This window comes from Macrobrachium nipponense, chromosome 11 (genome assembly GCF_015104395.2).
Source record: "Macrobrachium nipponense isolate FS-2020 chromosome 11, ASM1510439v2, whole genome shotgun sequence".
Classification (NCBI taxonomy): domain Eukaryota; kingdom Metazoa; phylum Arthropoda; class Malacostraca; order Decapoda; family Palaemonidae; genus Macrobrachium; species Macrobrachium nipponense.
The window spans coordinates 27,958,539-27,985,193 of record NC_061087.1 but is presented as its reverse complement, the minus strand read 5'-3'; the positions used below and the strand labels follow the sequence as shown (position 1 = coordinate 27,985,193).

Here is a 26,655-nt window from a genome sequence, read left to right as displayed (position 1 = left end):
AATTTTATTATTATTATTATATAATATATATATATAGTTATAGTTATTATTATATTAATATAATTATTATTATACAAAACAAGAATACGATATAATAATAATATAATTATAAATAATAATAATATATAATAATATGCTTATACTGCTCTCTCTCTCTCTCTCCTCATCCTGCATCCTCCTCTCTTCTCTTCTTCTCTCTCTCTCTCCTCTCCTCCTAATATATAAAAATTATAATATATTTAATATATAGTATATATATATATTATATATATAATTATATTTAATAATATATGATATATTATATGTTATATAGTAATGAGAGAGAGAGAGAGAGAGAGAGAGAGAGAGAGAGAGAGAGAGAGAGAGAGAGAAGAGGCATTGTATAAGCAATATTATTATTATTATTATTATTATTATTATTATTATTATATTATTATTATTATTATTTCGTGTATGTCTTGTTTGTATATTCCAAGTTAGATTTGCATATTCAATATCCCTGAATTTATGAGAGTCGAAGTCCTTCGAAGTAATGTAAAATATTGGTCCTAACAAACCACTTTGACTTTCCTGATGTGTCTAATATATTTAACTGACGAAGGAACCAATAAAATTACATAATATTGTGTTCCATTTATGTCTTATTTTTATAGTATTTTCAGTTAGTTTTGCATAAGCAATATCACTGAATATGTGAATATCGAAAAATTCCTTTGAAATAATGTAGAATATTGGTCGTCAAAAATCACTTTGACTTTCCTGAGGTGTCTACGTATAGTAGATTCACATCACCCGTGCATCTGATGTCTAGGCACGTCCCTTACGACGCCCCTGATTGGCTGTTGATAAGCCAGTCACAGAGCTGGAAACTCTCAGTCTCTCGAGAGAGTTCACATAGGCAGGATAATATGTTCCACTTCTCCTGAGGGATACGTTTCCAGCCCTGTGACTGGCTTATCAGCAGCCAATCAGGAGCGTCGTAAGGGACGGCCCTAGACATCAGATGCACGGGTGATGTGAATCTACTATAGTATCTTTAGCTGATGAATGAAGGATATCAGTAAATATACATCATATTATGTCCTGTTTTTATCCTCAAAAATCCTTCGGTCTCTCCTCTGCTACATCCTGCTGCCCACTCAACCACCCCCGCCTCCGCAGGACACGCGCGTCGCTTGCGTCGCCGTGGAATGCCGGCCCCCTCCTGTGCCCAGGGGCCATAGTCCTCCCCGGGCGGTGCTGCCCTGACCACTGCCCTAACGAGGTGCCCTGCGTTGATAGCAGAGGCAAATCCAGGCTGAATGGAGAGACGTGGATGGAGGATGAAACCGAATGTCGGGTAATTATTACTTATTATTATTATTATTATTATTATTATTATTATTATTATAGAACTAGCCCACCGCAGGGGCCATTGACGTGAAATTAAAGCTTTCAAAGAATAATATTGTTATTATTTTATTTATTTATTTATTTATTTGGTCTATCACAGTCCTCCAATTCGACTGGGTGGTACTTATAGTGTGGGGTTGTTGTTATTAATTATTATTATTATTATTATTATTATTATTATTATTATTATTATTATGAAACAAACCCACCACAGGGACCATTGACTTGTAATTCAAGCTTCCAAAGAATATTATTATTATTATTATTATTATTATTATTATTATTATTATTATTATTATTATTATTATTATTATTCAGCAGAGGAACCCTTTTCAAATGGAACCAGCCCACCACAGGGGCCACTGTCTTGAAATTCAAGCCTCCATGGTATTCATTTGAAAGAGGTAACAGTAGGTAACAGGAAATACAGAAAGAAGAGATTCGTTACTCGAAAAGAAAACTTGAATTAACAAATTGATAAATAAATAGATTAGAATGTAAGTAGGTTATTGTTATTGGAATCCAAGGAAAATCGCTTTGGGTAGGAATGGATTGCACCTTCCCTGGAACTCTTCTAAGTTCTCCAATTGGTCTTCAATCTACAAGGTGTCCATAAAGTCCCAGTACGACTACAAGCAATAAATACGTGCAATGGTACTGGGACTTTATGGACACCCTGTATTTACGCTTATCTATTTATATTTCAGGTAAATGCTTATTCATCTTCTGTTTACATTTCAGCTAAATGTTTATTCATCTACTGTCTATTTATATTCCAGCTAAACTTTCAGTTCTTTCTCTCACATTCTTCAGAAATGCTCTTGCGACTCTGGTGTCATCACGTGCACTGGGGAGACGTGTCAAAAGTGCCCGTATGGCGTTCCTGTTCCAGGTTCCTGTTGTCCAGACTGTTCCAGGTGTTTCGTCGGTGGACAGTTGGTTGACAACAAGGTTTGGGTTGCAGTGTGGTTGTTGACTTTTATATATATATATATATATATATATATATATATATATATATATATATATATATATATAGATATATATGTTGTGTGTGTGGTGTGTGTGTGTGCATTTATGTTATGTATATATTTATATATATATATATTATGTATGGTGTGTTGTGTGTGTGTGTTGTGTGTGCATTTAGTTATGTTATATATTATATATATATATTATATATATTCTAATATTATGATATATATTTAATCTATATATATAATGTGTGGTGTGTGTGTGTGTGGTGTGTGTGTATGTATGTATGTATGTAGTATGTATTTGCGTGCTTGCGTGTGATTAATACATTATTTCCACCTGAAAAATAAAACCGTAAGAGATTGCAGACACCCTTACATGACACCTTACTCTTTTCAGGTGTGGTTCAACAGAGGGGGTGATCCGTGTGAACCATGCCAGTGTTTGGACGGCTCACTCAAGTGTAGGCCAAGAACGACCTGTCCCGAACTCAGTTGCCTCTTGAAGCATCGTCCAGATGGTGAATGTTGCCCCGTGTGCATTGGTAAGTAATCACTTTTCATCAGAGAGAATTGTGTAGGTTACTTTAACTATAAGAAAATCCCTTTGAATTTTAGTTTGCAATATTGATTATTCGTCTCGGCTAATCATACAAAATAACTTGTAGTACTTTAAAAAAATGCCTCTATCAATCCTTCTACAAATCTCTCTCTCTCTCTCTCTCTCTCTCTCTCTCTCTCTCTCTCTCTCTCTCTGTTAATCATACAAAATAACTTGTAGTACTTAAAAATAAAATTGCCTATTTCAATTCCTTCTACAAATCTCTCTCTCTCTCTCTCTCTCTCTCTCTCTCTCTCTCTCTCTCTCTCTCTCTCTCTCTCTCTCTTATGTTAATCACACAAAACTAACGTTGTTAGCACGTTTAAAAGAAATGCCTATATCATACTCTCTTCTCTCTCTCTCTCTTCTCTCTTCTCTCTCTTCTCCTCTCGTCTCTTCTCTCTCTCACAGTCAACGTAAAATATAAGTTTTTTTCATTAATCTCATCAGGTTGCATAGACGACAGAGGTCAAACGTGGGACGAAGGTCAACACTGGACCCTCGAGTCTGACCCCTGCCAACAGTGCCAATGCCACAAGAACCTCATCACTTGCGCGCGTGCCCAGTGCCAAGTAAGTGTGCCAAAGTGAGGGTTGCTATAGCTGGTTCACTTAAGTTAGATTCTTGGATGAACCCTATGCTTACGAGACGTTTGTTTGGCGGCCGCTGATTGGCTGGTATCGGGAGGTAGTAGGCAGCTCCCAGCCAATCAGCGGTCGCCAAACCAACGTCTCGTAGGCATAGGGCTCACCCAAGAATCTACCTTAAGTGAACCAGCTATAATCACGTTGTTAGTGTAATTCCTAGGGTGATAATAATTTGTAATAAGTATGACAAAACGTACTGAAATAGTGAATACTTACGTCAGTATCAAATTCAAACCAAATCTTAAGAGTTTTAAAGGAGACGTAAAGGTCCAACCAGACTTTCTTAGCTGAAACTATGATCAAAATGGTTGAATTTTACAGTAATGGTGCGTAAGATTTCGGTTTCTTGTTCTTGGAACATATTCCCTGATCTTACATTCCTATATCTCCCAAAATTCAACAACTCATTGTCACTGAAAATTTTACTGAGCTGGGGACATCTTCTCTGATGCTATATTCCTATATCCCAAAATTTAACAACTCATTGTCACTGAAAATTTTACTGAGCTAGGGACATCTTCTCTGATGCTATATTCCTATATCTCCCAAAATTTAACTACTTATTGTCACTGAAGACTTTATTGAGCTAGGGACCCCTTCCCTGATGATGGTATATTCCTATATCTCCCAAAATATAACCCCTTATTACCTCTTAAGAGGGGCATTTTTTGGTCAGGTTTTCGTAAAAATCTAAGAGTAAAGTTTCCAGTAATTCTGCAAACAAACTAACAAAGGATAAACAAATTGAATTAGAAATAAATTATTATAGGAGACAATAATAAAATAATATTTCTGTTTGAGTGAATTAACGACTTAGTTTTGTCACAGGACTTTGAAATCCACTACACGTATGTGTACTTATACTTAAACCTTCAACTGTCACGTAGAGCAGCGATTCTTACTTAATTCTGAAAAATGTATATAAAAAGAACAAAAGTATTCTATGAAGTGCCATTTAAACATAATTTCGCTAAATACTGATAAAAACAAAACTGACGTACCAGCAAGAAAGTCAAATAAATATATTCAAGACTGATATCCTTAAAAACGATTCCTCCGTATACAGGTGTACTGTAGCCACCCTGTACCACCTGCGCCGTCCACCTGCTGCCCCACCTGTGAAGCCTGTCTCTACAGAAGCAAAATCTATGCCCAAGACGAGAGAATCCCCACGACCGACCCTTGTAGTGAATGTTACTGCAAAAATGGTAGTTTTTTTTTTTTCATTTTGTTCAAATGTTTACTATTTTTTGCGACCCCTCTCTCTCTCTCTCTCTCTCTCTCTCTCTCTCTCTCTCTCTCTCTGGTAGTTTTATTATTTTTTACATTTCAAAGGTTTGCCATTTTTTGTGACTCTCTCTCTCTCTCTCTCTCTCTCTCTCTCTCAGCTTGAATAATTATTTGAGGAAGCTATAATTTCATGATCTTATTGTTTTCGTTTAATTTAAATATATTAAAAGTCCTCATTTTTGTGCGTTCAAGTTTTATCAAAATTCATCCATTAACGTGGAATTTAATTATATGAAAATTCCTCAAGTTTCATACGATTTAAGTATACTATTAAGATTCATGAATTTTCGAGCAATTTAAGTATATTAGAATTCCCCAGTTTTCATAAGATTTAAATATATTGAAATCCCCCAGCTTGCGAGGAATTTAAGTATATTAAAATTCCACCGTTTTCATCAAATTTAAATATATCGAAATCCCTCAGCTTTCGAGTAACTTAATTACATTTAAATTATCAGATTTCATGTACTATAACCATGTTAAAATTTCCCAATTTTGTACAGTTCAAGTATATCTGATCTCCCCCCCCCCCCCCCCCCCCCCCACCCCCCCCCCCCCCCCCCCCGCCATTTTCATGCAATACAAATACGCTAATTATACAGATTCTCAACATTCCATTGCTTATCACTGCTTCCAGGGAGCCTGGTTTGTTACACGCAATCCTGCAAGCCTGTTTACTGCACCAACGCCCAAATTAGGCCAGGTGAATGTTGCCCTACCTGTTCCGAGTGCAACTACTTAGGCCAAACCTACGAGTGAGTACCTTAGCCTATTCATTGGGGAAAACGTTAACATATATTCTACTTTATATGTTTATTCCAGAAAGGGAATTCTTTAACTGTATTCTGTGCTGTACGTTTATTATTCCAAAGAAGGAAAAATTTAACCGTATTCTATTTTGTATGTTTATTCCACAGAAGGAAAACTTTCACTGCATTCTGTTTCATTTTATGTTTATTCTAGAGAAGAAAAATATGGTGCGATGATTCTGCTGTGTATTCAGTCGTGTATTCTGAATAGGTTCTGAGGACGTGCACTGAGCGGTCTTCTTGTTATTTATACCTGAAATTAAATTATTATTATTATTATTATTATTATTATTATTATTATTATTATTATTATTATTATTATTATTATTATTATTATTATTATTATTGCTGTTGTTGTTGTCGTTCATAAACATCTCATAATAGCGTGAGTCGCTAAAATGGTGAAGAAATCCACAGACGTGTAAAGGTATATAAAAACTATATAGACGTTTGTAAATATATATCAATGTATTTACATTCATATGGCTCACAAGTAGGATTTGCTCTCAATCATAAGATGAAAACATCTCAGCCAGGTAAAGCGTCAAAGAAGCTGAACAGCCAAGTAGAAAGTGAACTCGATCTAATCCTCTCCCTCAGGGACGACTCGGAATGGCCATCACCCAGTGACCCCTGCGTGACCTGCCGGTGCCAGGGTGGGCATGTGGAGTGCCAAGATGGCCGAGAAAGCTGTAATCCGCAGTGCTCCCACCCGGCAAAGCCTCCTGGGCAGTGCTGCCCTCTGTGTGACAATTGCCTGTACTTAGATCAAGAGTACGTGAATGGGATGGCGTTCAGGTCTCCCAGCTACGACAGTGATTGCTATGAGTGCCATTGTAAGGTGAGGCATACCCTACTGAAGGCTGAATTTTGAGTGCTAATTTCATTAAGGAAAAACTACGCATTTCCCAAAATATATCTGACTTTTTTATGACATCATCATTGTAAGGTGAGGTATACCCTGCTGAATGCGGATTTTTTATTGATAGGCATCATTAAGGAAAACTTATGTATTTACCAAAATATATCTTACTTTATTTATGACATATCATCATTGTAAGGTGAAGTGTATCCTACTGAAGGCTGATTTTTATTGGTAATTTCATTAAGGAAAAATTACGTATTTCCCAAAATATATCTTACTTTTTTATGACATATCATTGTAAGGCTGGTTTCTTATTGCTATTTTTATTGGAAAAATTACGTATTTCTCTAAATATATCTTACTTATTTATGACATATCGTCATTGTAAGGTGTAGTGTATCCCACTGAAGGCTGATTTTTTATTGGTAATTTCATTAAGGAAACATTACGTATTTCCCAAAATATATCTTACATTTTTATGACATATCTTGTTACAGTGACGTATGACAGTAAATATAAGGTGAATTTAACCTCACTAAGGGCTGATTTCTGAGTGATAGTTTCGTTAAGGAAAAGTGACTTATTTCTCTAAATATCTTGTACGTAACCTCTGATAACATATCGTGTTGAAACCCATAATATAAATTCAACTGATTTATAAATTATACTGCTTAATCACCAGTGCTACGTAATTCAATAATAAGGGTTTTTGAAGCATCAAGAATAATTTTCCACTTTTCAAAATTATTATTATTATTATTATTATTATTATTATTATTATTATTATTATTATTATTATTATTATTATTATTATTATTATTTTGAAAAAGTAAATCCACAGTAGTATGTCTGTTTGGTTTTGTTATTTTTAATTTATTATTATTATTATTATTGTTATTATTATTATTATTATTATTATTATTATTATTGTTATTATTATTATTATTATTATTATTATTATTATTATTATTCAAAAGATGAACCCTATTCACATGGAACAAGCCCACCAAACGGACCCCTGACTTGAAATTCAAGCTTCCAAAGAATATGGCGCCCATTAGGAATTAAGGGAATATAAAGTGAAATACAGAAAAAAAGAGATCTCACCTATTTTATTAAAATAAAAAAAATAAATTGCATTCGAACTAACGACACCTTCTCTGTACACAGAACGGTAATGTGCAGTGCTACAAGAAACATTGCCCGCCACTAAGCTGCGTTGTGTCCGTGTTGGTGACCTCTGAGTGTTGCCCAAAATGCCTGGACCACCAAGTGACATATGCAACTGCCCTCCCTGCTTTCAGAGTGACGCCTTCTCCGTTTGATTCTTCATATGTCCACGAAACAAATTTCTTTCTTTCTACCACTGCTTTTCCTGGAGTTTCCTCCTCCTCCTCCTCCTCCCCCTCCTCTCTTCCTTCTTCTTCTTCTGCTTCCCTTTGTGAATCGTGCAGACATACGTCTTGCTCTATTGAAGGCATAACTTACAAGATCGATGAATCTTTTGTCCATCCAAATAATCCTTGCCAGCAGTGCACTTGTTTGGTAAGCAATGTTTTAATAGACGTATAATGCATTTAATGTGTACATTGCACGAATAGTATAGTCATTAAGAGCAATGAAGATGAATTGTGAAAGTTTATGATGGCAGACAGTGAATTCTTTTTCTCGGAAAGTTACAGCATATTTTTTTATAGATTTATACCAGATTTGTCATAACCTTACTAAAGGTAATTCACTTTTATCAAAAATAAAAAATAATACTCATAGTAGCATGAGTCTTGAAATTGGGAAACAGATCCACAGTTATGTATGGGTACAAATATATTTTAAAAATAAATCGCTACAGAGAGCTTTCTTGAATCGCTAGAGATTAATTTTTAAGTATATATACCCATAGGTAACTATATTTGTTCTCCATAACTCTCTTTTCCAAAGGAGAGGTCAAAGAAAAGCTTTATTGATTAATTAATTGATTAGTTAATTAATTAATTTATTTATTTATTTATGTAGTTCTTTCATCATTTATTGATTCGAGACCTTCCTTCTTCCTGAAGGAATCCGGCATCACCTGTAGCAGGGTATTTTGTCCAAGAACTCCTTGCACTCACCCGGCCATGCCCACAGACGCCTGCTGCCCGACTTGCCAGGACTGTCTTTTCACCCAGGTGATATACCCAAACGCCACCACCTTCACCCACGAGGATGACCCTTGCCAAAAATGCACGTGCAAGGTAGGCCTTCCTGGAGAACCTTGTAGTGTGCTTGTATTAAGACTGATTGATTGATTTGCGACTGTTAAAACTGGCTTCACGGCGTCTAGGTTATTGAGATGGTTATTTAGATGTTGATGGCATCTGATTAATGTGTAACTTATATGTGTGTGACAAATTTAACACCACTGCATTATTTTTACAGTAAATCTAAAAACTGTATTTCTGAAGAATAAGCTTGGCATTTTATATTTTTACATACAAGGAAACCAGACTGTATCTGTGAATTATTATTATTATTATTATTATTATTATTATTATTATTATTATTATTATTATTATTATTATAGTACTTTTTAAGTATGTTTTAGATTGTCAAGTCTGCATATTTTTTATGTACAATCATTAAACTTGCCTTATATTATCGCCTTATAAGCATTAAATTGCTTCGGCGATTTTCCTGCTAATTTTATGAATTTGTATCAATTAAGGACAAACAAATATACTATACTATACTGTACTATTATTATTATTATTCAGATAATAAATCCATATACAAGGAAACCAAACTGTATCTATGATTATTATTATTATTATTATTATTATTATTATTATTATTATTATTATTTTGTTTTGTTAAAATGACTGCTGCTTCAGCACTATTAATCTTATAAAGAGTCTTCTCTATCTTTCTGATGAACGGCTTTCTCGTTGTTGCTTAGACTGGCGAGCAACGCACCAAAGGGCATGGTAAAATTCGGTTGAGTCATTTGATATATTATTGCTTATACAATTCTCTCTCTCTCTCTCTCTCTCTCTCTCTCTCTAACGCGACGTTTTTCCAGTGGCGAGTCCTTCTCCTTTTATCGTGGTGTTGCGAGCTCTTCAGTACGGTCAGAGCACTTCTCCGGCAGGTCGAGTTTTTATTGGTTCCCGGGAAGGTGACTCATACGGCGGGCGTTGACGAGTCTTGCAGACCTTCTCAGGTAGGGGGTATCACCGAGAGCCTCTTGATTGGCTCTACCTGCGTGACGTCACCCCTGGTATTATTCTCATGTCCGGTGTTCGTTCCATGCGCGCTGGTACTTTCGTTAGGGGGGAGGGGTGTGTCCTCCTCACACACGTCGGTATCAGGAACGCTTCTTGGGTGGTATTGAGGGGAGGCTTTTCCTCGAGCAGTTATCGCTTGATAATGTCCTGTCGATCAGGAGGAAACGTCGCGTTAGACAGAGAGAGAGAGAGAGAGAATTGTATAAGCAATAATAAATCAAATGACTCAATCGAATTTTACCATGCCCTTTGGTGCGTTGCTCGCCAGTCTAAGCAACAACGAGAAAGCCGTCATCAGAAAGATAGAGAAGACTCTTTATAAGATTAATAGTGCTGAAGCAGCAGTCATTTTTAACAAAACATGTCTACGAGAGGGTCTCCTTCCGAAATATTATTATTATTATTATTATTCAGATGATGAACCCTATTCATATGGGACGAACCCCACCTAAGGGGCTATTGACTTGAAATTCAAACTTCCACAGAATATGGCACTCATTAGGGAGAAGTAATGGGAGGTAATGGGAAATACAGAAGAGGAGATCTCACTTATTGCAAAAATTAAAAAAAATTAAATTAATAGATGTTTGATTCCCACTGTAGAGAGAGAGAGAGAGAGAGAGAGAGAGAGAGAGAGAGAGATGGGGGAAGTCTTTCAATTTTCTCACCTTCCACTAACAGGAAGGAAACGTCCTGTGCGAAACCATCAAGTGTCCGACGACGGAATGTTCGAACCCGAAAACAATGGACGACGTCTGCTGTCCCATTTGCCTCGAGCCCAAAAGATGTCGTTTCCACGATCGCTTCTTTAACTACCACGAAATATTCCCACACCCGAAAGATCACTGCCAGGAATGCAGGTAAGGGGAACGCTAAGTTTTTCCCATTGTTTTATTTAAGTTGACGGTAAATATCCCCGGTCGATATCACCGTACTTCGTCGTGATATAGTAAAACTGAATACAAGCTCCAAGCTTTGCTCTCATTCTTTTTAGGCTGTAAAATGATTATTGTGCCATTTCGTAAAATAAGCAGTGATGAAAGTCTCACTTATAGTGAAAATGCCCCAAGGCTATTTTGCTGTTATTATTTTCTCATTGTTGTGTCATAGGAGTCAACAACTTTTTATTATCAATCTTTTCAGCTGTACGGAGGGTATAGTTACTTGTAAAGAGCGCCCATGCCCACCGTATGCCTGCCCCTCGCCGAGACTCAAGGACTGTTGTTATGACTGTTTTGGTAAGTGCCATGGGCGTTCTATGCTTGGGTATGGTATTGAACTGCTGCCTAGTTTACAAAATTAATTACTCTTTAGATGTATAACAGGTCAGGGTATTTGATGTGTACTTAAAAGGTACAAAGAGGCGAATTTCTGTCTAATTTCCATTTTTAAAAGTGACAGAGACGAATTTCAGACTTATTTCATTTTTAAAAGTTACAAAGACACGGATTTCAGACTTATTTCATTTTTAAAGCTACAATTAGACGAATTTCAGACTTATTTCCATTTTTAAAAGCTACAAAAAGACGAATTTCAGACTTATTTTCATTTTTAAAAGTTGTAAAGAGACTGATTTCATACTTATTTCCATTTTTAAAAGTTACAAAAAGACAGATTTCAGACTTATTTCATTTTTTAAGCTACGAAAAGACGAATTTAACGCTTTTTTTCATTATTAAAATTTGTAAAGAGACAGATTCCATACTTATTTCCATTTTTAAGTTACCAAAAGACGAATTTCAGACTTATTTACATTTTTTACGATACAAAAAATCTATTTTTAGACTTATTTCCATTTGTAAAAGCTACTGAGAAAAATCTCAGACTTTTTTTTAACATTTTTAAAAGACACAAAGAGGCGGATTTCAGACTATTTTCCATTTTTAAAAGTTACAAAAAGACGACTTTCTGTCTAACTTGGATTTCCCAATATGACTTGTTTTTCCAGGCTGCAGCTACGCCGGAAAGACCGTCGAGAACTACGTGTCTTTCTTCGACCCACTCGACCCTGTCGAACCTGCTCCTGCGTCGACGGTCGAGTGAACTGCTACCGAGTGAGCTGCCCAGCTGTCGAGTGCCTCCAACCGATCACGCCGCCTGATTCCTGCTGTCCCGTCTGTCAAGGTTAGTCAGCTGATGCACAAGACGCCCTTCTTTTTCCTCTTCTTTCTGTAGTTCATAAAAGTGTGTAACCTCTTCTCTCTCTCTCTCTCTCTCTCTTCTCTCTCTCTTGGAAGCAGTGACTCTAGTGGATTAATTCCTTAACCTATTAAATTGTCGATATTTTTCATTGAATTCCTTTCGGTCAGTCATTATCAACGTCAATCTGTTCCAGGTATGTGTATATTAGACCTTCATAAGTCATAAATCAAACCACATTCCCATCTCTTCCTTTCTCTTCCCACGTACTGAACGTCGCATTCAGTAAATATACATATACTACTTGTATGTATATGTATATTTGACTTTCATAAATCATCCCACGAACTGAACGCCGCATTCTGTAAATATACATTCACTTGTGTGTGTGTATATATATATATATATACTATATATATTATATATAGATATATATGACCTTCATAAGTCATAAATCAAACCACTTTCCCATCTCGTCCCTACGAACAGAATGCGACTACGAGGACGAGATCTACTACGTCGGCGAGACCTTCGAGTCGTTCTACGACCCCTGCACCGAGTGTCGCTGCGACTACCCTGATGTCACGTGCTACCCTCGGTACTGCCCGGCGCCAACGTGCATGTACCCGGCGCCAGACGCCGACGGCTGCTGCCAAATGTGCTACAACTGCCTGTTCGAGGGGATCCTCTATCACAACGGGCAGCACTTCCCGGATCCGAGTGATCCGTGCGCGCAGTGCTCCTGCAGGGTGGGTTTTGAGCGAATTTTGTTGATCCAGTAAGCTTGTAGGTTCCTTGTGTAGCAGCGGTAGTGTGACACTATTAAGTAATTTGGGGGTTTGTGATTTGTATTTTGTCGTTCGTGTGATTATATAAGGAATGACAGAGTTGTTTAGAAAATCATTCAGTATTTTGTAAGTTTTTTTGTGAAACAAAGTAACACTTATGTAAGTGGGCACTTGTGACTTATATTTCGTTCATCTCATTATATAGGCAATTATAGAGCTGTAACAGCTGTGTATGTATACAGGTTATATAGGCAATTATAGAGCTGTAACAACTGTGTATGTATACAGGTTATATAGGCAATTATAGAGCTGTAACAGCTGTGTATGTATACAGGTTATATAGGCAATTATAGAGCTGTAACAACAGTGTATATATACAGGTTATATAGGCAGTTATAGAGCTGCAACAGCTGTGTATATATACAGGTACAAGGTGTATACAGGTATTGTGTACATGATCTTTGACGAATGATAAAGCTCAAGTTACTTTTCATTGAGCTGAATGTATCATAGAAACTAAGATACGTAGATCGGTGTAAAAATGAGACAATGATTAGATACAAACTAGCTGGCTGGATTACCCTCACTTTTCTTCATTTTCTCTCTGCTTTAATCTTGATGTCTGAACCTTTTCCCCTTCACATTCAAATGGGCAACTGTCTTTATTCTACCTTTCATACCCTTCATTTGAAGTAACTTAGTAAATCCCCTTAATATCTTCAATAAACTATCTCACCAATAAATCCCCTCAGTATCTTCAATAAAGTCTCATACCAATAAATTTCCTCAATGTCTTCAATAAACTTTCTCACCAATAAATCCCCTCAATATCTTCAACCAATAAATCCCATCAATATCTTCAATAAATCTCTCACCAGATGGGGGATATCCAGTGCACAGCCGTCCCGTGCGATCGCCCCCGATGCCCATACCCAGTGCCAGGGAGATGCTGCCCCGAGTGCGGATCCGGATGCCAGTACGGTGACGTCATCATTCCGGACGGTGGAATGTTCCCCAGTGGCATGGCCGAGTGCCAGGAATGCATCTGCCACGCTGGGTATGTCACTTGCGTCCCCACGAGGTGTCCGGACGTCTATTGCACGCATCCTGCGACTGTAGGATGTTGTCCTCACTGTGAAGGTAGGATCCTTTGGCTGAGATCGTCTCAGGTGGGTAAGATGAGTCCTCAGGTCTATATCAGGCATCTCAAGCCCTTTCACTGTGTATCCTCTTTGCCTAGATTTTGGGCAAGAGCCCGTGCTGGCTTAAGGCCAATCTTCAGCTAATTAATTTACTTTTGTTAAAATCTTGTTTTCCAGTGGTTTTTAATAGACACCTAGATTTACATAATTTTTCAGTTTCCTAAATATTTTTCTGAGATTATTTAACTTATTGATGAAATTTTTTTCAGTAAAGCAATAAAGGAAATCTTTTATATTTTTATTACCATTCCATCTAGCATGAAGTTTCACGAATGATAGATATTAAGATCTGGCAAGGAATAATACAATAACTCTGTGACAGTCTATGATTTATCGCTGATTTAGAATTGAAAAACAATAATCCTAATCGTGGAATTTGACAGATTTTGTCTTTCAGTATTTTTCATCATTTATTTATTCATTCAAAACTTTTATGTACCCTTCCAGCTTCTGTCATGAATTGCATTAATTAAACTCGGTAAGTTATCGTATACATATCACAAGCAAGTTGAAAGCAAGTCATCAGCCATAAGTGGAGAATGGATCTTTGGCAAGCGCTTCATAAATTGTACGAATAGCTTATTGGGACTGCCAATAAAGTTGCTGATTTGTATTCAGCATGTTTGTGATGTGTGGTTGATAAGTTGCAAACATGTTTATGACATATTTTGCTGCTTGTGATGTTTTTGTGAGAATGCCAACATGTTTAAGATGTATTTTGCTACCTGTGTTGTGTGTGTGATAAGTTGCTAACATTTTTATGACATTTCGTTGTTGTGATGTGTGCGATATGTTGCCAACATGTTTGTGACATTTTGCTGCTTGTGATGCATGTATGATAAGTTTCCAGTATGTTCATGACATTTTCTTTAGATGTGTGATAAGTTGCCAACATCTTTATGAAATATTTTCCTGCTTGTGATGTATTTATGATAAGTTGCCAACATGTTTATGACATGCTTTTGCTGCTAATATGTGTGTGCAATAAGTTGCCAACATGCTTATGACATATTTTGCTTCTAGATATGTGTGTGCAATAAGTTGCCTATATGTTTGTGACATTGTGCTGCTTGTGATGCATGTATGATAAGTTTCCATTAAGTTTATGACATTTTCTTGAGATGTATGATAAGTTGCCGGCATGTTTATGACTTGTGATGTGTGTGCAATAAGTTGCTAACATGTTTATGACAAGCTTTGCTGCAGTATGGACGCATCTTAATACTCCGCTGTCAACAGATGTGGTCCTCCACAGGTTGTTTGTTCGAGGGGCGAGACATCGAGAACGGAATGGTATTTTCCCACCCTGGCAAGCCTTGTGAGGAGTGTCGGTGTACTGCAGGGTCAGTTACTTGCAACCCTTTGAAGGTCAGACATTTTCGTAAATATCAGAAGAAGAAGAATGTTTCCTTTGTTGAATGCTGCTGTTTTGTTTTGTTCAAGTACTTGGGAATAAGTAAAGATAGAGAGAGAAAATAAAAAAAAGATTCCTTTTCCATGTTGACAATTTCTCGCGGGAGTTTGCAGAGAGAAATTAGATTGTTTCTAAGCTACAGAATATGAATATTCAATATTATTACCATATAGTTAAAATGAAACTGTCAAAAACTCAATTCTGATACAGGTATTTTTAATGTGCAAAATCAGGCATCGCTTGGTAATACAGCGTTAGATATTTGTAAATATTGACACTTCTAGCAGCATACCATTCTGTTCATATTGTTTACCTCATTTTTTTTTTTTTTTTTTTTTTTTTTTTTTTTTTAGGCTTTGGGATATATAATTTAAGACTGATTGGGAAAAATAGCTCGGAATTACTAAAATTCTTTTATGAAATATTTATTATTAAATTTCATACATTTAAATTCATTAAGTGCCATTGAACATTTATCAGCAGACGTTAGTAAGCATAGGTGTTGCTTCACCATTGACCAGAAATCACCCAGTCAATCTATTCAGTTGGGTTACCACCTATGTTATATTCCTTCGCAGTGCCCCGAGGCACCTTGTACGCACCCAAGGGTCGTCAACTGCTGCCCTTCGTGTTCCGTCGGCTGCAGGTACCACGAGACCCTCCTGGAGGAGGGGGAAACCATCTTCTCCCCTAGTGACCCCTGCCACACCTGTCTGTGTAAGGTATGTAGAGGTTCCGTTGCACTTGTGTCATATACTTGTTCGGTCTTGACTGCATTGCATTCATACCATACGCATCCTATCTCACGGTATTTTAATACATTTGTATTTATTTATTCATTTATTTTTACTTTTTTAATGCGTGAGATCTCTTCTTTTCGTATTTCCCTTTACCCCCTGTTACTTTTTCCCAATGGACACCATATTCTATGGAAGCTTGAATTTCAAGTCAATGCCCCCTTCGACGTGTTCCACGCGAATATGGTTCGTCTTCAGAATAATAATAATAATTAATAAAAACCTGTCGATCTATAACTAATTTATTCAGTTTTGTATTTCATCCTCTTCTGTGACTTTCAGAGGGGCTCCGTGAAATGTGCAAGGAGGAAGTGCCCGGATCTCTCGTGCCCCGTCGAGAGCCAGATCCCGGGAGAATGCTGCCCTCGGTGCCCGACGAGTCACTGTCTCTACGAGGATAAGGTCTACCCTCACGATGCCCGGTTCACTGATCCTTACACTTGTCAGGATTGTATCTGTCAGGTATTACTTAATAACAGCATCTGGTTTTATTGTTTTTGATTATACACATTTTTGTAAATGAACGTAGGGCAATAAATTCTATTACATACAAATTCTAATACATAGATATAGGCTAAATTATTCCACGAGCTGTTTTTTTACCATTTCATAATAGGGACAGGGAGTTTCAATTTTCTCTTCATCTTAACAACATGCGATTCAAAAAGAATATGAATACGTGCTTTAACAAACAATAAATTTTCATATCAACTAACATGAAATTATTTCTAGGATGATCTTTTTTTTTTTGTCTTTTATAATACAGGTAGCTGGAGTCAGTTTTGTTATAATTAAAGTGTGAGAGTCCATAATACTGATGTGTTCATTGTAACTAAGATATAACTGCACAATAACCTAGCCTCCCTACCCCGCCCCACCCCACAAAAAAAAGTTACGTGAAAATTCGTTCCCATTTTGACGAACTTGCGCAACCCATTTTTCCCCCATTCTGAGAAAATAGGCGTCAGAAATTTTTATATTATTCAGAGCTTCTAATTGGCCCATTTACTGAGGATATTTGGTTTGGAAATCTGACAACACAGGGAGTTGAAATTTACTGCCGACATTATTATACCAGTAATAAAAAGTTCCCCCTTCTCTCTAAACGCAGGAAGGTCGAGTGGAGTGCTCGGTCCTCCTTTGCCCAGAGCTGTCGTGCCCGAATCAGGTCAGAGTGAATGGATCCTGCTGTCCGATATGTGACCAATCTTGCGAATATAATCAAGTTCGTTACACTGCTGGGCAGAAATTCACACCAGAGGACCGGCCGTGTCAGATCTGCACTTGTGAGGTAGTATTTTTTTTAAATTTTTTTATCTATTTCAGCACTTCATGACTGCAATAACCTTATTTTCTAAAAGACTTTCATTTCAGCATTTTTGTGTGTAGATTTTTGCGCGTATGTGGGAAGTGATTCTGTGTATGTATATATCTGTGTGTGTTTATGAATATGTATTTAATTGTTTCAGATTTTCATGTAGCTGATATAAGTGTAAAGTGAGGTGTATATATATATATATATTATATATATATATATATATATATATATATATATATATATATGTATATATTACTAACAGGACCTCATTAACTAGCGGAGTTCAAATGAGGTCATGTTTGTAATAGCATTAGTGCACACAACAATTGTGTATAAGTGATATATTTAAATATATATATATATATATATATATATATATATATATATATATATATATATGTGTGTGTGTGTGTGTGTGTGTGTGTGTGTGTGTATATATATGAATATAAATATATATGTGTGTGTGTGACTGCGTCGCACTTTCATTTATCCGATATACATAACAGAAATTGTCTCTTGAAGGAGGGCGAAATAGTATGCGACGACGTTCCCTGTGGCCTCCCAGACTGCACCCACCCGATACCAGCTGATTTAAATGAATGCTGTCCATTCAGCTGTAGTGGCTGCAGTTTTGAAGGGAAGACGTTTGCTGATGGGCAGTCATTCAACCATTCGTGCTCCAGCTGTCAGTGTCAGGTAGGTTTTGATTTTTTTTTTTTTGTCTACCACAGGCCTCCAATTCCACTGGGTGGTACTTATATACTATTGTTGGGTTGCATCCGGCCTCCTTAGGAGTCCATCACTTTTCTCACTATGTACGCTGTTTTTCTAGAAGCACACTCTTCTGCAGGAGTCCTGGAGCTACTTCAGCCTCTAGTTTTTCCAGATTCCTTTTCAGGGATCTTGGGATCGTGCCTAGTGTTCCTATGATTATGGGTACAATTTCTACTGGCATATCCCTTATCCTTCTTATTTCTATGTTCAGGTCTTGATACTTATTATTATTATATTATTATTATTATTTCCTTATTTCCTTCTCTTGTCCATTTCTTCCTCTGGTTTCCCTCTGTAGCTCCAGTCTCTGGTTGTTGGTTAATATTATTTTTATTATTATTATTTTCCGTAGATAATTTCCTAATTAATTATTTTATCTAAATTTTTGCTTTTATGAAATTTTCATGCCATAGTCTCTTAATATAACAAAGTAAAAAAAAGTCATATCATCAGTTCATCTGGCTCTCAACAGGTAGGGAATATCACCTGCTCCCCAATTAAGTGTCCTGAACTGAAGTGTGACGTGCCAATCGTGCCCGAAGGCGAAGGCTGCTGTGCCACGTGCCCCTCCTGTCACCACATGGGCATAACCCTTCCTCCTGAGTACAGGTTCATAGATCCTGACCAGCCTTGTTCACTGTGTGTGTGTCATGTAAGTAAGATTGTGTCAGAAATGGAATATCAGAATGTCATCAGTTTGAGGCCTTTGAAGCTCTCTCTCTCTCTCTCTCTCTCTCTCTCTCTCTCTCTCTCTCTCTCTCTCTCCTCCACGTCATAGCAACTACACTTCCATAAGATATTCCTACATCACAATCCTCTATGTCTAAAAAAGTGCCTTCATAATAATTTTGCATAATGTGCTCACCTATGTACAAAATATTCTATGTATAAATACATCATATTTATACATAGAATGTACAAAATATTCTATGTATAAATACATCATATTTATACATAGAATATTTTGTACATTCCAAACAGTGATGTCTGGTTGCCTCATATTTATACATAGAAAATTTGTACATTTCTAAAATGATGTCTGATTGCTCTATCATTACAGAATGGTGAAGTGACCTGTTTCCATGAAACATGTCCTGCGGAGGATTGCAGACCAGGCGAAGTGTTTCAGAAGCTGCAACCAGAGGACTGTTGCCCTGTGTGCATGAACTCTCTGGATGCAATTAACTCCAATGCACGCGGAACATATGACGAAGTGGGTACAGAGGACATTCAGTATTACGCGCATGAGCAGAAGAAAGAGGAAAGGATCATCTTCCAATTGGAAAAGGGATTGGGAAGCATACAGACATTTGTTTACAACAAAGATGTTTCGAAGGGAGGTTCTTTGAACGAGACTTTGGGCCAAGAAGAGCCTTCTGCCATAGATGAGGGGCATGTGGAAGGGAGCTTAGAAGATGATTTTCTGAGAAATGTTTCCTTAGCTGCTGGAGAAGAACCTGAGCTTGTCTCTGTGAATCTCGATCAGTTAGAGGAGCAGTATAGACCAGAATTTCATGCAAATGAGCCAGACGTCCTTGGATTGAATATTACGTCTTCCACGAGTGAATTTTCAACACAAAACGTGTCAAAAGAAGAAGGTGAGGATGAATCAGCAGAAACACCTGAAAACTCCACAGAAATCACCACTACACTGTCACCAGCAGCTCCAGATGAGCATGATTTTAATGAAACCTTCAGTAACTTTGAAGACTCAAATGATACCACTGCTGGGAATACCACTGCTGTTCCCAGCAGTAATTCCTCAATAAGCCAACAAGAACTTGCCCAAAGGATTAATTCGAAATTGAAAGATCTCACATTCAATGTGGCTCTTCCTTCAGACAAAGAACAGCTGAAATTTAATGTGAAGATAAAAGTTTCCAAAAGAATGAACGATTCTGACACTGAAATACCCAGAGGAGTCACCAAGAGGAAATGCCGTGGGAAAAATCCTTTCAACATTGTGCAGATATCGGAAAGTGAACCACCTACACCTTCAAATATCTCAGTTTTCACCTCAAACTCAAATGAAAATGACACATCACTATCATTGAACGAGGTATCTGATGATATAGAAGGAACACAGAGACCTCCTGCATCACTGTTACTACCGAATATTAGTACAGATGATAGTGATAATATTACTAGCACTACACCTAAACATCAAGAGACACTGATTATAACCAGTGACCATGCTCCGTCAGTTTCTAATTATGCCTATCTTGAAAGAGAAAAAGAGATTCTTGAACACATAATTGCAGAGGGTGTGAAGCTATCAGAGTTTCAAAATGAATCTGGTAATATAAATGAAGAAAATATTGATATAACAACAGTAACACCATTGTCTTCGACATCTACAACAGAGGCCCCAGACAGCAGTAAAGATAGTCAGCTAGACACTGTGTTTTCAGTACTGCCTTCAAGGTCTGTAGAACTTTCTACCTCCAAACCAGACCTGACAAAGGAATTTGAGAGCTCTGAAATTCCTAAAGAGGGGAGTTCAACTTCATTAGTCGAAGATTTTAGTGAGTCTATTAATGAACAACACTCAATTCCTTCTCCTCCATACTCCTCAATACATCACCCAGAGGCTGTGACATATTCAACAGAATCCCCGAGTGATGATTTTTACTCAATTTCTACCTCTCCAAGTGCTACTCAGTCTCACAGTTTGTCTTCAGCTGGGATTCAGTCAACAGAAGCAACCCCTCATTTGACTAGCCCATTTCCTCTTCACGTTGCAAATAGTAGTATAATGGAAGATTTAACTACATCTATAATAGCAAGTAATGATATCCCTGTTACCATTTCACCATCTCCATCATCTAAGGAAGATTCTATGGATACTAGTTTGGAGGATTACAAAAATTTAGGAAACTCTCGAGCTGATACAGAGCAGACAACATCTCCTGCGAACGTTCTAGTTGTATCAACTGCATCGTCTGAGACTCTCCCATCTGAATCTTCAATTCTTTTGATGATGAATGGAACAAGATATCCTACCACAGATTCACCCGACAATTCTAACTCAAAATCTGAACCAGGTTATTCTGAACTATTTGGAGAAAACGGGGAAACAAATCTTGTTAGTTTTGAAGAAAATCCTGTTCTCATTACAGCAGCTTCCACAGATGCCTCCTCCCTAGATTTAGATGTGGCGACAGAGGCTGCTTTGTCATTTCTTGAATCGTCTGTGACAACAGAACAGGGTTTTGCTAACGTCTCAAATGTCACAGATTTACGTCCAACATCCTTAGGAGAAGTGACGGTAACTGCAATGCCAACAAGTAATTCGACATCTACATACTTGCCGCTTGGAGGCCACTGTGATTTTGAAGAAGTGGGAAAATCTGTCAGTTTACCAGATGATCCTTGTACTAACTGCACCTGCAATGTAAGTTCTTACTGATTTTATTTACTTCCTACTGATATTAACTTGCTAAAATGTCTTGATCTTGCTATTGAAAATGTTAAAAAGTTCAGTCCATTTTATTGCTCTTGTATAAATTTCATTTTTCTCTTTCTCACAACCAGAGCAGCCTTCACTGGGAATGCAGTCAAGTTTGGTGTCCCCCACTTGACTGTCCACTCGAGGAATTATATTTACACGAGGGAGAGTGCTGTCCAATATGCAAAGGTTAGGAGCATACCAGCTTTTTCAGTCATTTTTTGTAGTTCATGATGATCATCTAAATGTTGCCTATATCCTTACGAAAGCGATACTACAGTTCTGTACAGGCCATTGACAGCAGGAAAACTGTTTTTGCAGCATGTGAGGTTTCCATTGGCAACCAACTCCTGCAGTATGGAGAGGGCGAAAGTTGGTCAGACCCCAGGAAGCCATGCAGTGTGTGTGTCTGCCATAATGGTCATTCTCGCTGTTCTGCCAGTCACTGTATATCTCCTCCCCAAATCTACAGTCCAGCAGACTGTCTAGGAGTTACTTGTCCAGAGTTAAAATGCACAGAGAGCCAAGAGGAGAGGTATAACCCTGGTGCATGTTGCCCTGTTTGTGCCCCAGGTAAGGAAATGTTGATTTCTTTGATAGTTATAGTAGATCCACATCACCCGTGCATCTGATGTCTAGGCCAGTCCCTTACGACGCTCGTGATTGGATATTGATAAGCCAATTGCAGGACTGGAACTCTCAGTCTTTCTCGAGAGTTCACATAGGCAGGATGTATGCTCCACCTCTCCTGAGGGATATGTCTTTCAACAGCCAATGAGGAGCGTCGTAAGGGACTGGTCTACACATCAAACGCACGGGTGATGTGAATCTTCTATAGTAAACAGTTTGCTAGATGCTTCTGAGCAGTATAGAGTACTGTATCAGGAAACTTTCTAAGCACTAATAAATTTTGATGATTTAACCATTTGAAGTGACATTTTGGTTGTATGTTCTAGAATTCATGAAGTCCTAATTCGTTCACCCTTGATATTCCTACGCTTCAGCTAGCCAGCGATGCGTTTGGTGGGGACGTCACATACGGACATTTGATGGTCTCCTCCTGCAGCATCGTTCTCAGTGTGCTTACACTTTCCTCCAACACTGTCCAGAGACACTTTTCACTATATACACCAAGGTTAGATATGTCGAATGAGTTAACGACACGTAACGTCATCCTTAGAATCAAAATGTATGTGAATTCCCCCCCTTTTCATGATGTTTAGGAGACAGCACTCCTTGAAACATTCCTTGCTAGATGCTCTTTAGTTCCTCTAGTAATTCCCTTGAACAGACACGTTTCATTTTAAACTCTGATTCTGTAATATTCAGTCTTATTTGACAAATAATGAGCTGAATCATAGAGATATTTAAATCCAGATGATCTTTTGAATTTACATTCTTTTGTCTTTAATATCATAAATAGTAACCTTGTGTATCATAATTACATCCTGGATGCAATTGTCCTATAAAAGAAATGTTTGAACACTTGGTAACTGTCTGTTCTCCATACTAGAGAATCTATTGTAGAATTCATGGAGTTCTGTACTTTACAGTTTGGAGATTCTTCTAGAGGTCTAGCAGTGGTGGTAGTAACAGTGGTAGTTGGCGAGGTTGAAATAGAGCTGGGACAGGACGGTGGTGTTACTGTGGATGGAATAAAGGAATCGCTTCCACACATAACCTCTACTACTGCCATCTATTCCCATGGGCATAACGTAGTGCTCATTACAAATAATGGTCTTCAGGTATGAGAACCTTTCTCTGAATGTTGTTCGTTGCACTATTTTGTAAGTAAATCCTTTATCATCATTTTGCGATACTGCTTGGTTAGGCTGATCATATGAAAAGTGATTATTGCTTTAGATCATCAGAACTGATTTTTTGTAGGAATTCCTCACCAAGACACTTTTTTTTCTATTATGATCTAAATAGTTTTTACACTTTTTTTCTATTATGATCTAAATAGTTTTTCTAAAGGAATCCTCATCCAGCTTTCAAGAAAAAATGTTGCTATGGTTAATCAGCTGGCTGTTCTAAAACAGTGTTCTTTCATCAACAAACTTCACTGCAAATGAGACTCATTCTCTTTTTGGCAAATGTACAGGTTGTGTGGCATGTCAGGGGTCAAGTGGAGGTGGTCGTTGGGGGTGAGCACATGGGCAAGACGTGTGGCTTGTGTGGAAACCTCAATAACCATCCACAAGACGATTTTAGTTTACCTTCAGGGCTGCAGTCTACGGTTGGTAGATCCTGTTATCTGTTGAAAAACATTTGCTGTGATCTGTTCTGTTATTTATTATGTAACTGTAATGATACTATGGGAATCTTTCGAATGTCTCTGGTAAATCTGATATAATCGTTTTCTGGACAAGATTCTTTGCTCATAGACCACAGTGTTGCAGGAAACTGTTAAAGAGCTTTTAACATAAGTGTTAAAAGTTTTAACACCTTATAAATTTCCAGTGAGGAGATTTTGAATACTTGAAGTATAGAGTCATACTTCTCCACATCGACCATATGTAATTATTATCATTCTTTATGTCTTTTGCAGAATATCGAGGAGTTTTTAGAAAGCTGGAGTATCGGGGAGAAGTGCGTAGCCCCCGAGCCTCAACGTTTTTGCTCAAAATCTGGGGCAGCTTTGGATTCCCATTCTTATGGTTATGTTAACAGGAGCTGCTCAATTCTGAAGGTTGTGATTATTAAATTGTTTTTAATAATTTTTATCATTTTATGAAAAAAAATGTGATTGGTTATTACTTCAGGGCTTTAGGTTTCAGTTTTTGGGAAAACAGTAGTGGAAGTCATTTATTAACAATGCTTTTCAAAGTACTTTTTATACTGAATGCTGAAAAGTATACTTTTTTATCTGCTTATCCTAATAAGGAAACTAAAGTCTAAAACAGTAGGTTGAAATCCAAGGACAGAATTGTAGATAACATACAACAGAAAAGATATAAAATAGATGGACACAAATTGATAAATAATTAAGATGTAAGAATCTTTCCTATTTCGTTAAAAAGTTCTGTTTTACTTCCTTCCAAGTGCCAGTGTTTTTTTGTCTATTGTGCTTCTTCTTTTAAATAGTTTTAAGTTACAAATAAACTAGTCTTGATATAGTCTGTTAGAGAAGAATATTCTCATGTGATTTTGATCTGGTACAAAGTAAGGTCTCGGTTAAAAGTCAAAACACTGATATAATGTAATTGCAGATATTTACATGATACGAATTCCTCAAGGTACAGGAAGTGATGGAAAATAACTTTGCAGATGCCAGCCTAATATTTCATAAATTATAGTATAAATTTTGCACAGGCAGCACATATTCCATTTATAATTCTCTTCTGAATGGCAGTGATGTTACAGTTGATATTCTGATTTTTAAGGGCCCAAGTTTCCAAAAATGCCACCGAGTCGTGCCTCCAGATCCTTACATAGAAGCCTGCATAACGGAAGTATGTGGCTGCCAGGAGGAAACGCGGTCTGTCTGTTTGTGTGATTCTCTTCACCTGTATTCGACTCTTTGTACTCGTGCTGGAGTCATCCTGAACTGGAGGACATCTTATTTATGCGGTAAATATACTTCCTGAAGTTCCATGGAATACAGTGTTGCTTTTATGGGGGCTGGGGGTCAGGAAGGTCCCTCCTGGATAAGTAAGGGTGTTAGCCCTCATTGAGGTTAGACTAAATCAAGTTATAGAAGGTAATATAAATGCTACACTATTCATGGAAATGCAGTTGTTCTTCAGTAAATAGACTTTCAGATGCTCCAGGGGATGTAGTGTTAATGTTACATGGGTAGGGAATTATGGAGGTTCCTCCTGAATAGGTGAGCATGCTTAGGTCATGTTGAGCTTATGTTAAGTTAGAGTGTTAGACTCAACTAGGTAACATGAATACTTTGCTCTATCCAAAGAATTGCAATCCTTATTTGGCAAGGAAACTTTTTGATGTTACAGGGGATGTAGTGTTATTATTACAATGGTAGAGTCAGGGAGGTTTCTCCTGGTTAGGTTAGGTTAGGCCATGATAGGTAACTTCAGTACTTTGACTAGCCAGAGAATTACAGTTATTATGTCCTAAATATTCTTCATAAGTTTCAGGGAATATATTGTTACTGTTACATGGGTTATGAGTTAGGGAGGTTATTCAGGTTGTGTTGAGGTTAGATTACGTTAGGCCGTGGTTGTGCTGCTTATTGATACACAAAGATATTGTAGTTTACAAAATGAATATCTATCTTTGCATACAGATCTAAGAAATTTTACTTAATTGAGGCTATGAGCATGAATTTATTGAAATGAGACCTTGGAAACGAAAATAATTTCCATGGTTAAAATCTGCATATATATTCATATTCTTGCATTCAGAAGATTAGAGGTCATTATGAGATGCACTCCTAACTGCTTATTGCTCATCCTCGACAGAACCATCATGCCCCCTGGGGATGGTGTGGTCCGAATGTGTCCCAGCCTGTGGACCAGCACTCTGCGGCCCTCCACCAGCATCCAGGACGGTGAAACACAACTCTTTTGTTTCTTTCCTCTCAGCGGTATCTTCGCACTCCGTTTCTTCGCACGAAAATACCCCCGCCCAGAAATGCCCAGGTCCTTGCGTGCCAGGATGTACGTGCCCACGAGGGTATGCTCTGCAGAATGCCACGTGCATCCCCTTGACCGAGTGTTTGTAGGAGATTGTGACAGTACTGATTTATTGTAAATAAAAGATGTGAATACAAAGGAAAGAGTATTTTTTTATATTCAAACAGTTAACTGACCAGCTCTGTACTCTAGTATGTTCTATATTTAAGCCATTTTGATATATATACGTATATATGTATATATATAATGTGTGTGTGCTCTTATGTACTCAAAATATTATGATAATGCATTTATATTTTCCTATATTTCAATACAAGATTAAATTAAATTGGT

The 26,655-nt window shown here is 37.3% G+C and overlaps 2 protein-coding genes across 2 annotated transcripts in view; both read left to right on the top strand.

The window, feature by feature from the left end:
* The window catches only part of LOC135200145 (kielin/chordin-like protein), a 27,483-nt gene extending 14,876 nt beyond the window's left edge, over window positions 1-12,607 (top strand). The window contains exons 7-18 of the mRNA XM_064228528.1: window positions 2,206-2,343; window positions 2,767-2,911; window positions 3,418-3,539; window positions 4,681-4,822; window positions 5,542-5,659; window positions 6,314-6,554; window positions 7,749-8,123; window positions 8,636-8,812; window positions 10,523-10,701; window positions 10,985-11,079; window positions 11,790-11,965; window positions 12,470-12,607. Coding sequence (XP_064084598.1) covers window positions 2,206-2,343; window positions 2,767-2,911; window positions 3,418-3,539; window positions 4,681-4,822; window positions 5,542-5,659; window positions 6,314-6,554; window positions 7,749-8,123; window positions 8,636-8,812; window positions 10,523-10,701; window positions 10,985-11,079; window positions 11,790-11,884 — 1,827 coding nt within the window. The 3' untranslated portion in view covers window positions 11,885-11,965; window positions 12,470-12,607. The remainder of the gene's footprint in view (window positions 1-2,205; window positions 2,344-2,766; window positions 2,912-3,417; window positions 3,540-4,680; window positions 4,823-5,541; window positions 5,660-6,313; window positions 6,555-7,748; window positions 8,124-8,635; window positions 8,813-10,522; window positions 10,702-10,984; window positions 11,080-11,789; window positions 11,966-12,469) is intronic.
* Window positions 12,415-26,655, top strand: LOC135208402 (kielin/chordin-like protein). Its single transcript, XM_064240539.1, has 17 exons — window positions 12,415-12,729; window positions 13,647-13,908; window positions 15,226-15,338; window positions 15,963-16,106; window positions 16,464-16,643; window positions 17,293-17,472; window positions 18,022-18,199; window positions 18,750-18,925; window positions 19,334-21,667; window positions 21,808-21,910; window positions 22,043-22,294; window positions 22,726-22,856; window positions 23,275-23,466; window positions 23,826-23,960; window positions 24,273-24,413; window positions 25,108-25,294; window positions 26,149-26,655. The coding sequence occupies exons 1-17, from the start codon at window positions 12,415-12,417 to the stop codon at window positions 26,409-26,411; spliced, it is 5,286 nt and encodes a 1,761-aa protein (XP_064096609.1). The 3' UTR covers window positions 26,412-26,655.